Genomic DNA, 12,838 nt, shown 5'->3' with positions numbered 1-12,838 from the left:
GAATAAAAAATGCAAAGGGCTCAAAGGCCTTGGACGGTAAGATAAATAACTTGTGGCTGTCCAGGTTTGATCTAAACGCTGGGGGGTTTCCTGGAGGAAAACGGAGGGCACCTCTCTGGTGGCCCACAGTTGGTACCTGACAGCAGGCAGGGGTCAGCAAACATTTTTGTGCAAAAGGTCCAGTAGCAAATAGTCTGTGAGCCGTATAACTTCTGTGGCAGCTACTCACCTTGGCCATTGTAGCATGAAAGTAGCCACTAAGAAATATGTAAATAGATGGGCATGGCTGTATTCCAATAAAACTTTTATTTACAAAACAAGTGACAGGCCAGATTTGACCCATGGGCTGTGGTTTGCTGACCTCTGCATTACAGGAAGGCAATAGTCCAGATCTTCTGATTTTTCAAGAGAAGATAAAAGTCAGAATTTTATGTGAAATTTCCCAATTCTGAAAATATTATATAGGCTGCCAGTTTGCACTCACTAATTTAGTGGCTTGCCATATTGCCTCGGAGGTTTGTATACTTCTGTTCAGGAAATAAGACATAAATATCAACAACGATAATGCACGTGGCATGTGGGAAATACTGTAGTTCAAAAGAAAGAACATTTCTTCTGAACTGGGAAATAGTTGCTAAAAGCTTTATGGAGGAGGTGGTGCTTAGCTGGTATTTAAAGCGTACGTAATATCTTTCCATGTAAAACTTACAGTGTGAGAGCATTCCCAGCAAAGGCAGTAGTATGAGCAAAACTATTTGGGGGACCAAAAATACGCATTTGTGGAGTAGGGAAGGAGAGAAGGGAAGGAGGTCAAGGACAGACCTTGAGCAGTGCTCACAACTGCCCCTTAGGGAGGCTGAACTTAGTGGCAATGGCCACTAAGGATTGGAGCTTGGAGGAACCGAAAATGGGAGCAGTTAAGACACAACTATAGGCTGAATATTTCTCTCTGCCATGTAAGGATATAGCAAGAAAGCCACTGTCTGAAAACCAAGATGAGGGCCCTCTCCTAGAACCCAGCCATGCTGGCACCCTGATCTTGGACTTCCAGCCTCCAGAACTCTGAGAAATAAATGTTTGTTGTCTAAGTCACCCAGTCAATGGTAATGCATTATCGTGGCCCAAGCTAAGACAGAGACTGTCATAATAGGCAGTAATAGTTTCTTGCAGTGAGCTCTGAGCTCAGAGGCAAAATTCTAGCTCTAAAACTAGATTCACAGAATGCCAGAGCTGGAAGACACTCACAGGTCTAATCAGCTCTGCCCCCATTGACAAATGGTGAAGCTGTGATCTGAGAGGAGATGGCACGTGCCTGTGGCGGCACATAGGGCAGAGGTAGGTCTACGACCTTGTTCCAGATGCCTTTGAGCATGCACGCAAAGTGCTTCTCAGGAAGGGAAAAGAGGTGTGACTACATGTGTCCTGTAGGTCCAAAAAACCCAGCATAAAACTTAAGACAGTAGACAAAACATAGGATAATTTGAAGCTTTGAAGTAGCAAGATACAAAACTGTGTACTTATGATTATAACTTAATGATGATATAGAAGTTTTGGCTCACACCTATTTGATGCCCTGTATGCACCAAATAATACATCATTTGATCTTCATGTAACTGTAAACAAGGTAGTACTATTAATACTCCCCTCCCCTTTGCAAATAAGGAACCTGGAGTTAAGTAACTTGCTGAGATCGTCAACTCGGAAGAAGCAAGGCCAAGACTGAAGTCTGAACAGTCTCACTGGAAGCCCTGCTTTAACCACTGAGCCAGCAGGAGGTGAAGGGGCCAGGGTGGGGGAGGGGCAATACATAGGAAACATTCTGGGTGATGGGATTAAGGTCCCTATCTCAGGATGGCCATCAACTGATAAGGACATTTAGGTCAACCATGAAATGCATATATGACAGGTGGCCCCATAAGATTATAAGGGAGCTGAAAAATTCCTATTGATGTCGTAGCCTTCATAACATTGTACTACAACTCACTACTCACGTGTTTGTGGTGAAGTTGCTATAAACAAACCTACTGCACTGCCGGTCGTATAATCGTATAGCACATACAATTACGTACAGCACACAATACTTGATAATAAATGACTATGTTACTGGTTTATGTATTTCTATACTATACTTTTTATTTTAAAGTGTACTCTTCGTACTTAGGAAAAAATTTTTTGCTGTGAAACATGATGCCATGTTATGCCAGCAGCACCCTCATACATCTTGTATTGATACATGACCATCTCTCGATGGCATCATGTTCTCTTGTGCTTGATTTAATCTCATGTAGTTTCAGACAGTGAGATGTTGCACAGATTTGTCGCCCAGGAGCAATAAGCTATACCCGATAGCCTAGGTGTGTAGTAGGTTTGTGCAAGTGCACTTTGGTGTTTGCACAATGATGAAATCGGGTAACTATGCATTTCTCAGAACGTTTCAGCCCCCACCGCCCCCTTCTCCCCCCATTAAGTGATTCATGCCTGAGAACTTCAGTCTTCTGGAGCTCAGAACGGAAACCTCTGGGGTCTTCCTGATCCCCTTTTTCACACCCCACATCTGGTCCTTCAGCAGAGCCTGTCTAACTTCAAAATATGCTCAGAATCTGGCCCCTTCTCTCGTCCAGCACTTCCACCTGAAGCCTCTAGCCGATCTCCCTCTAGATCAGCAGGTCCCCAATGTTTTAGCACCAGGGACCAGTGCTCTTATGAGAACCTAATGCCTGATGATCTGAGGTGGAGCTGAGGCGGTGATGCTAGTGCTGGGGAGCGGCTGCAAATACAGATGAAGCTTTGCTAGCTTGCCCACTGCTCATCTCCTGCTGTGCGACCCAGTTCCATACAGGCCACAGACGGTACCAGTCCTCAGCCCAGGGGTCTGTGTGCCCAGCCAAGGATACCACCGCCTTAATATCATGTGGCTGCCAGTGGTGGTGGTGAATCGTGATTTAATAGTATTACAAGGAGAGTGTACCTGTGTAATGAAAACATTTTCAATAGCGGATTGCCCAGCACCCTCCCCCGCAGCCCAGCCTCAGTCTCCCCAGGTTGACAGCTGCTACTTTAATCCTCAGCTCTTCAACCCAGGGTCTCTCTGCACACCTGGAAGCTTCGGAAGCCCTTCGCAGTTGGTGAGCTCAAGGTGTCCTGTGGCCCGAGGAATGCAGAGCCCTGTTGCTGACAGTCAGGACCCCCTCAGGCTGAGGGTAAGGGTCCCATCAGTCAGTCCCTGGCGGTCTCATCTGGTGCCTTTTACTGTCCAGTCTCAGTTTCCTTCCTGTTCATTGTCTGACAGAGGAGGGAAGCAGCTCAGGGGCTTTGAAGTTAATGGCTGCTTTTACTTCCTCCTTCTGGAGTCGGGAGCTCTTGGGGTCTCGCTCCATTGTTCCTCACAGAATCTAGTCAGGCCGGAAGGCTCCTTTTTGCACACCTATTCCAGAGGTCACAAACTAGGGCCAATGCTGGGCACGGCCACACATCGTTTGTTTGTTTGTTTGATTGTTTTTAAAGGCAATACAGTATTTTAAAAATCCAGAATCTAGAATTTTTTTTGAAAATTCTAGCAATCTGGCAATAATGGGCCCAAATTCTGGAGCCAGAACAGAGGGGTGCAGAAGGGGCTCCTTGCTTTTGATGCACCATGTGCTCTCTGGCTGACCACAATCCTCACCACTCTCTGCTGTCCCTGGCACCTCAGATGGGGTGGCCATGGACCATCAAACTCGTGCTCCTATTGCGTGTATTTACCTCACGTAATAACAGTGAAAACACTGCATAAAACTTACGATTCATCTGGAGCAACCCTATTTCCAAATAAGGTCACATTCTGACATACTGGGTTAGGATTTCAATATATCTTGTTGGGAGGACACAATTCAACACATAGCAGACGGCAAAAGCATTCTAAGAAGCATTTAATGCAGAGCATTAAGCCAAGCACGGGCCTATGCAACCGCATTGGTCACATACTGTGAACCGGCACCCCGTAGAGGGAGGTTTATTTTTTTACTTATTCCTTTTGTACCTTTTTGATCTTATACTTTTCTAATTAAAAGAAAAGAAAAAGAAAAGAAAAGCAATATGGGCCAGCTTTATAAATGTCCTGGGTCTTGAGTTCTGTTTGAAAAATACTGCTTTTTTATCCTGCCTTCCTGGTCCTCAGACCTAATCTGTGGAGTTATATCTCAAGAATTTCTGGTCAAGGATCATAAAGGATTGGGCCAATGTTCTCTTGACTACATAGAACACACAGCTAGAAACAGTTTAAAGGGGTTGGCTTGGTTTTTGGTTAAAGATCAGAGTGTAAACAAGGCTTATGTCTCAAAGTTTATGGCCCAGATGTCTTCCTTCTGTCCCTATAAACAGAGCCAGTCTTCATGCTTTCGGTCCTAAACGGAGCAATGCAAACCATTAAGACTCTAAGGAAACACTGTTCAAAGCACATGCCTCAACTTCCCCCAGAAAGCTGAGTGCTGGAAGATCTGTATCTGACCTCCCTGCCATCCAGGCTATTTAATGCAGTGTGGTTATGGCAGCAAAAAGGCTGGAAACAACCTAAAGTCCAGCCAAAGAAGGCTGGTTACCCACACCACGATGGATCTGTCACAGGAGACTAGGGGATAACTGCAGCTCTGTGGGCACTGCCATGAAACCCCAGGAGGTGAAAACAAGGTGCAGAAGGATGTGCACAGTGTGCTACCATTCGTGTCGAAGGAAAAAAGGCATGACTGTCTGCCGGTAAAAGCAGAATTCACTTCTGAAAGGAAACATGAGGTACTGGTTATCCTTGGGCGGAGAATGAGGCCTGCGACCAGGGCGAGAACATGTACATTTCATCACCTATATTTGTAATGTGAGAACTTGCATCATATAAAAAAAAGAGAGAGAAAGGAAAGTTAAAGTGAGCAGTTGATAACATCAGATTGACTTGTCCTCTGAGGGAGATCGGAAGGATTAGAAAAATTTTTATCATTTTATACCTGAGAAAGTTGTTGATATCGCTCTACATACTGGTTCCCAACCTGTGAGCGTCAGAGATTGGGGCCGGAAGGGTGGTAAATGATTCACAATAAGCACTAGATAAAGGTTTAGTTTGTGAATGAATGAGTGAACGAATGAACAAATAAATATTTCTTGGCTTGGATGGGGACGGAGTGGGAGAAGTAACTCCTATTGTCCATCAGAGGAAGCTTCTGCCAAGGGCACTGCTACCATTTCTACCTGTGGATAGGGACTCACCAGCAAGACCATCAGTGCAATGTGTTTTTATTCTTCAGAGATATTGGGAAAGCAAGAGACCGCGAAGGACCGCGAAGTATGAATGATGATTAGAATCCTTTCAAAATAGCCCCTGGAAAAAAGCCCAAAGCTTCTGCCTCCCGGAACTCCTGATAACTGAGAACTGAAGTTTAGGGGAAAAAAGGATTCCAAATTAGTAAATAATAAAGGCCTTTCTTCTTACAGTATACCCTTCACAGAAAGATTATGGAGGAAAAATAATATAGTTACGAAAAAAACAAAACAATACTGTGAGTTGTGTGATTCAATGGAAGGCCGCGCCAGTAAGTACATCATTTGATTATTTTTAAATGACACTCTTTACTCTTTTTTTTTTATGATAGCAATTCATGTTTCTTATAGAAAAAAAATTAGAAAATACAGATATATTAGAGTAAAAAGTAAAATAAAATTTCCTATAATCCTACCACTCTGATTATAGCTAATATTTTTATGGATATTCTTCAGTTTCTTGTGTGTGTGTGAATGTAGTATAATTGGGATCATATTCTAATCTCCTTTCCCACTTAATATATTGTGAACATTTCCTCCAAGTCATTATTTATTCTCAAAAATATGTTTTTAAAGAGCCAAATCATTATTTAATCAGTCCCTGTTCTAACAGTTCATTATAATAATAATAACAAAGCATTGTGATGAAACTTCCTGTAAATAAATCTTTGTACTCATCTGCTTATTTTTTTAGAATAAATTTCAGAAGCGGAATAGTTGGAGCAAATTATACATTTTAAAACTTGCTGAGTTATATTACCTTTCAGAAAGATGGTATTAATTTATATTCCCATCAATACTGTATATTTGTCAATATTGTATATTATATTTTTAGAAATCCTAGACCAAAATATATCCCAGTGTTTCTAAAAATTTTTTAATGTTTTGCTAGTGAGTATGAACATTTAAAAAATATTTATCGATTTGAATTTCATCTTTCACGGCATGCCTATTCATCCATTTCTGCATTTTGAATGTTAGTGTTTTATGTATTGATTTATAAGGGGTCTGAAGAATAAGATCAACCATTGTCACATTTGTTAAAAATATTTTCTCCACTTTGTCATTTGCCTTTTTGGTGATATATGATATGTCTAAGTCTTGCGTATTTATTCAAATACATATTCATTCTTGCCTTTGGTTTCTTCCTATGCCTTAATATCTGAGCTTTCTCCTCCGAAATAATTCACCCATATTTTCTTTTAATTGTCTTTTGATTTCTGTTGTTTGTTTAGTTTTATGGGTTTGATAAAGTTAATTCATATACAATAGTCTCCCCTTATCCACAAGGGATATATTTCAAGACTCTCAATGGATGCCTGAAACTCCAGATAGTACCGAACCCTATATATCAAAAGTTAGGCTGGGGAAATTAGTTAATTTGGGAGAAAAACGTAAAACTAAGGGTATACTTAAACCATCACTAAAATAAATATAAGAAGCTGTCCAATGGCAAAACAAAAACAATTTAGTGACAACTTTAATGTCCTTTATTCAAGAGAAAACAATGCATACATTGGGGGAGTACATATATACTATGTTTTTTCCTCTACATACCTATAAGTTTTAACTTATAAATTAGGCACAGTAAGAGATTAATAACAATAACTAATAATAAAATGGAATAATTATAATAATATGCTATAATAAAAGTTATGTGACTGTGGTCTATCTATGTCAAAGTAGCTTATGGTGCTGTTCGTACAGGGGGGCAACGCTGGATGAAGGGATGATTCACGTCCCGGACAAGATGGAGTGGGACTGGGCAGGAGGGCGTCAGATTTCACCACCTTACTCAGAACAGTGTGCAATTTAGAACTTACAAATTGCTTATTTCTGGGATTTTCCATTTATTGTTTTCAGATTGTGGGTAACAAACCGTGGAAAGTAAAACTGTGGATCAGGGAGAACTGCTGTGGAGGGGTCCACAAAATGGAGGTGGCCCCAACCAGGCACTTACAGGAAAACACCTAACGTACACCAATCACAGTCCGGCTCCGCTTCACCTACCTCATCTTACCCTAGAAAAAGGACCTGCTAGCCTGATAAGGAAATCTCACTCTCCTGGGAAATCATGCCGTTTCTCTTTTAACATTCGAGTAAAACTCGCTCTTGCCCAGAATCTTTCTACAAAGTACTCCCTCCACTGCTCGTGAGGCGCTGCACTCCCCCAAGCTCAGGGATTGTTTTCCCTTGAATAAAAGACATTAAAGTCGTTATAAAATTGTTTTTGTTTTGCCATTGGACAGCTCCTTATATTTATTTTAGTGATGGTTTAAATATAGTTTTAGTTTTACGTTTTTCCCCCAAATTAACTAATTTTCCAAAATTAACTAGTCTAACTTTTGAAGAATTGTATCCTTTTCTCCACAAAAGTGATATGGCACATTTATCATACGGTTGATTTTTAAGTAGTTTATGTGTTTTTAAGCTTTCAATTATTCCACTGATGCATATTCATCCACTCTTGTATCAATACCACACTGTTTTAATGATAGCTTTGCAGTATGTTTTAAGATTTGGTAATATAGGTCTATCCCCCCATTTAAAAAATATCTTAGCTTTTCTCAGATATTTTTCCATTTGAGTTAGAAAAAGTTATGTCATCCTACTCTCACCTCCATCTACCCACAACCATGAGACTTTTATTAAAAGAATTAATTTGGGTGAAGTTGGTATTTTTACCTTGTGTTTCAAGTCTTTCTTATTTTTCAATTTTTATAATTTCTTCATTGAGTCTGCACTTTTTAGTAAGTTTATTCCTAGGTATTTTACAGTTTTCCAAGTGTTCATTTTTTTTTTTTTACATTGAAACCGCTCTTTAAGCTCCAATTGAAGCTTACCAAAGCTGCCTTTAAAATTTTTTCAGGTGGTATTTACTTGCAGGAAACTAGTCAGAAACTAAAGGCTCTTCAGTGGCAGCTATTTATTGAGTATTCCTTTTTAACTTGGCATGGCGATTATCCCTTTACAAGAATTACCTTATTTAATAACAGATATCTCCAGCAGATAGGTGCAATGTTTATTCTCATTTTACACATGAGGGTATCCAGGCTTAGAGCGTCTGTGGAACTTGGCAAAAATTACCCAGTTGGTAGGTGGATTTGAAACAGGTCTGTGAATCTCCAGAAGTATCACAAAAAGCAATCGTCCAAGAGAACAGAGCAATACTGTGCTTTCAGATGAGCAGATTCAAGAGAGCGGCTTTTCGAAAACGATCAAGTAAATTAAAAAAAGACACCGGACCCTCCAATAAGACAGGTTTTCCTCCAGTGTACGGCGGCGTAGATCTGTACTTTGCAGTAGCACGATATCAGTTGATTTACTGAACCTCCTTTAGAATTAGAGACTCGTGGATAATCAAGGGCAGCTTTTCCGTAGCTTTCGTGGGAATTGTCCGTGGGAACCTGCCTCTCCAGGGCAGGTTCAAAAAAAGAAAGAAAAGAAAAAAAGAAAAAAACAGGTGGAACCGACGTAAGGTTGGCTAGCGCAGCGTACGCGGGAGACAGAACTTTCTGGGGCATCCTACCCGCGCGTTTCACGCGTGGTGAGCGCAGGTGGCGCCGGGGTCCCTGCGCTCCTCACGCTCCCCGCGTAGGCCCGCGGGGTGCCCAGGAGGCCATCCGAAGTCTCCGCCAAGGTGAAGGGGAGGCTTTCTACCGAGGCGGGAGAGGAGGGCGGGCAGGAAGCGGAGCCAGCGCTGGCGAAAGAAAGACTCCAATTCCCAGCCCCCAGCCCCGCGGGGTGCGGGGGCTGGCAGCGCATGCGCGAGGCCCGGCCCCCAATTCCCCTAGCGAGGGAGGGAGGCCCCCGGCGGCCCGGAGACTGCGAGCGGCGGCGGGACCTGAGCGCACGCAAGGGCGCAGCGGCGCGGGGGCGAGCGGGGCTGCGGAGGCGGCCGTCGAGAGCGCGGAGCGCCCCGCGCAAGGGCCAAGCCGCGTGCTGGCACCAGAGGGCCCGCTGGCTCGACCGCGGGAAGGGCCTGGTGCCCGCAGCCCCCCATGCCGGGAGAGGGATGCGTGAGTTTCGCCCCGGCTCGAGGGCAGGATGTGGGAGCAGGACAAAGGCTGGGCGGCGGGGGAGGAGTTGGGGACAGCGAGCCGGTGGCCCCTGCTGGAGCCCCAGCCCTGGGCGAGCCAGCGGAGTCGGCAACTTTCTCTGCAACTTTTGCAAAAGGGAAGATAAAAATTCTGCAAGTCGTTGCACAGCTCCAGGTCGCCCAGGTCCCACGAACAGAGGGGAGGGGATACCGCAACCTTTCGGGGACGGGAGGCCACCGCCGCTCCGCTGAGGTGGGCAGAAGGGGGCTCCCGGCCGGGGGCGAGCGAAGATAGGAATGCCAGGGGTCGGAGCCCGGGGGACGCTCTGCGGCCGCTGAGGTAGCTCGTGTCCATGTAGGGTGCTCCCTGAAAGCCCGGTAGCCTCGGATCGCGGCGCTGCACACGCGACGATGGATGAGCCGTGGTGGGAAGGGCGCGTCGCCTCGGACGTCCACTGCACCCTGCGCGAGAAGGTCAGTCCCTCCCTGCTCTCGTCCACTCGCAGAACTGGGTATTTAAAGTCCCTTTCGCTCTCGGCCGTTTGCTTAGGTCACCCCGCGGGGGAACTAGGAGCTCCCGGTGCCTTTCTTTCCTCCAGCTCTTATCCTTCTCCCGGGGAGTCTGGGGGAGAGGCGACATCAGAGTTTAAGTTGTTTTTTTTTTTCTGATTAGGAGCCCAGAGCTCCCTGCCAGCTAAACCGAGACAGTCATTGTATTCTTTAAAGCGTTAGTTCCCATAGTATTCTCACTCGAGATTATTTGAAATGGTACATGAACAGACTTTAAAAAAAATATTTTAAGTGCACTTTAAGAACATATCTAGTAAGGTCTGCACAGGATGATGCTGATTTTTCATTTATTGTCACAATGAGCAGTTTCTTTTAAAATAAAGATAAGCGAAAGTAGTGACTTAATGTAAGAAAGTAGTAGATAAATGATAATATAAGGTATACATCCCAGTATCTCTGGGATGGGATTGAATAAAATTTTTTAAAAAAAATACTAATCTAAATGAGAAGCCATAAATCTAGGAAGATATGAGGAGAAAACAAACACTCCCCTGCCAGTTGCCTCCGGTGGCAGAAGGTGGAGAGGGGAGCAGCTGAAATGTGATCCCTGCACCCCATCACCTTGAAAGACAAAATGCCCGTGGGCACTGAGAAGGTAGACGAGTCCAGGTGGGCTGGAGGCGTGCCTGTGTGTGTGTCTTGCCTCCTGTCCTGGAATGAGACTGGGACTGGTGGTTTGGGTAAGAGGTGTGAAATAGAGTGTGTTGGTTTCCTAGGGCTTCCATGACAAAGTACCACAAATGGGGGACTTAAAACAATAGCAGTGCGTTCTGTCACAGTTCTGGTGGCTGGAAGTCCAAAATTAAGGTTTTGGCCGGCGCCTTTTAATCCTCAGCATTTCTTGGCTGGTAGATGTATCACTGCAATGTCCGATTCTTTTGTCAGGTCGCATGGCATTCTATCCATATGTCTCTGTGTCTCAGTTTTCTCTCCTTATAAGGATATTAGTCATTGGAATAGGGTCTACTTTAATCCATTATGGCCTCGTCTTAATTACTGTACATCTGTAAAGACCCTATTTCCAAATAAGGTTACATTTTGATGTTCCAGATAGACATGAATCTGGCAGAGGAGACACCATTCAACCCAGTACAGGAAGGGAGAGGTCTTCTTAGTGGGGTACCTGGGTCCCTACACAGACAAGTCCCACATCCAGTGCATTTGCACACTCCGTTGAATTCTTCTTAAAAATTTAGTGGCTATTCAGTTTTATCCTTATTCAGGAGTAGGTGTCTTCCAGTCAATTTTTTTTTTTTTTTCCCTGTAACCTACTAATTCGTCTCTGTCTTTGCATTTCTTGTCCAGGCCGTAACTTTCCTTTGCTTCCCTTGGTCTTCTCCCTGGAGCAGAATGGCACATTCTGGGCATCTGGAGAAGAAACCCAGATCTTGGTGGTTGTATTAAAAAGCGGGGGCAGTGGGGTGGTAGACCAGGCTGTATGGTCTTGGTCCATTTATGGAGGTGGTGGCTAAATGAATTAATGAGGACTGTCATGGACATTGGGCTTCCTTGTTCATCATGGGCTCTAGTGGTTGTCAGTTCTGCTCATGGCTTGGGGGGAATGATTTTGACCTACTTTGCCCCTGTCTACCAGGAAGGATTTCTGAGAACAATATAAACTTAACTAGCTCCAATTGTTTATATATAAGTGAGAGTGTTCTAATCTTTCCTCTAGCCACTCAAAAGGAGCAGGGCAGGCAGGTCTCCATTAATTGTGCTTCACCCATGCCATACTGCCAGATTAGTTCCCTACTCGGCTGCCTACCTTGAGGGAAGATGGATTTGTCCAGGTTTTACAGGTTAGAAATAGAAAACTCACTCGGGTTGATGCTCAGGGTTACCCGTGACTTGAAGCTGGACTTACAGGGTAGATCCTGGGTTCCTTTGGTTATAATGTCTCACCTCCCCAGGATATAAACTCTTTTTTTCCTTTAGTCACTCTATTCAAAGAAGATGCTTCTGGAGAAAATTTGGCTTAGTGGAGAGTTTGCAGAGAGAAGTGAAGACTAGGGGAACCAAGTATCCACACTGTTCTCACCTTTCTTAAGAGGGCTGTCCCTTTATTTCTCCCAGAGTAATTTTTTATTAAATACCTATGCTAATAATACAGTTTTAACACTGTAGAACAACTTTACCATCTGGCACACAATAGACACTGTCAAATGTTACCGGATGACTACAAAGCAGGTTACCATATATGCTGTTGAATTGTCGTCATACGGCCATGAGCAGTTATCCTTACTTGACCAATGCAAGAAGCAAAGTTGGGATCACGGAGATAGTGGGAACCTCACTTTGTCAGATGTGACGTTGTAATATGACATCATACTACAGTGTGTAAAATGTGGCACTATGGAAACGAACCTCGGTATTAGATGCAGACTAGTAATGACAGTAAAACAGTGAGCTGCCTATGGAGCCACTCTAAATTTCTTTAAACCTAGCCCCCATCATCTATTCTTCCATGATAGCCAGAACTTAAATTGTGTCACTTCTCGGCTTAGAGACCTTCAACGTCATCCCATCGCACTTATAATTAAACTCCTACTCCTACCACCTCTTGTAATGTGTGACACGGTTGGGCCCCGGCCTGCTCTCCTGACTTGTCTCTTACGCCTTCCTTCACTGACCTGCTTTCTCCTCCTTGAAGAAGTCAAGCTCATTTATGTCTCAGGGCCTTTGCACTGGCTGTTCTCTGTATTTGATCTCTACCTTTTTTCTATTACTGTTCCTCTGTGTCAGTCTATCAAATCATCTTGTTTTGTTTTCTTTACAGCATTTACCAGCATCTGGAATTATTTCTTCTTTATCTTTTTTCCCATACCAGAATATATGCTCCACAAGAAAACTCACTCGGGTTGATGCTCAGGGTTACCCGTGACTTGAAGCTGGACTTACAGGGTAGATCCTGGGTTCCTTTGGTTATAATGTCTCACCTCCCCAGGA

At 43.8% G+C, this 12,838-nt stretch overlaps 1 protein-coding gene across 1 annotated transcript in view; it reads left to right on the top strand.

Moving 5' to 3' along the window:
- The first annotated feature begins 9,073 nt into the window (after positions 1-9,073).
- Positions 9,074-12,838, top strand: part of CCNJL (cyclin J like) — a 45,807-nt gene continuing 42,042 nt past the window's right edge. Inside the window, exons 1-2 of the mRNA XM_039877100.1 lie at positions 9,074-9,302; positions 9,682-9,796. Of these exons, the coding sequence (XP_039733034.1) occupies positions 9,734-9,796 (63 nt within the window). The 5' untranslated portion in view covers positions 9,074-9,302; positions 9,682-9,733. The remainder of the gene's footprint in view (positions 9,303-9,681; positions 9,797-12,838) is intronic.

Source organism: Pteropus medius, unplaced genomic scaffold, assembly GCF_902729225.1.
Source record: "Pteropus medius unplaced genomic scaffold, Ma_sr-lr_union100, whole genome shotgun sequence".
In the NCBI taxonomy this organism is placed as follows: Eukaryota; Metazoa; Chordata; class Mammalia; order Chiroptera; family Pteropodidae; genus Pteropus; species Pteropus medius.
This window is presented reverse-complemented; position numbering and strand designations above follow the sequence as displayed.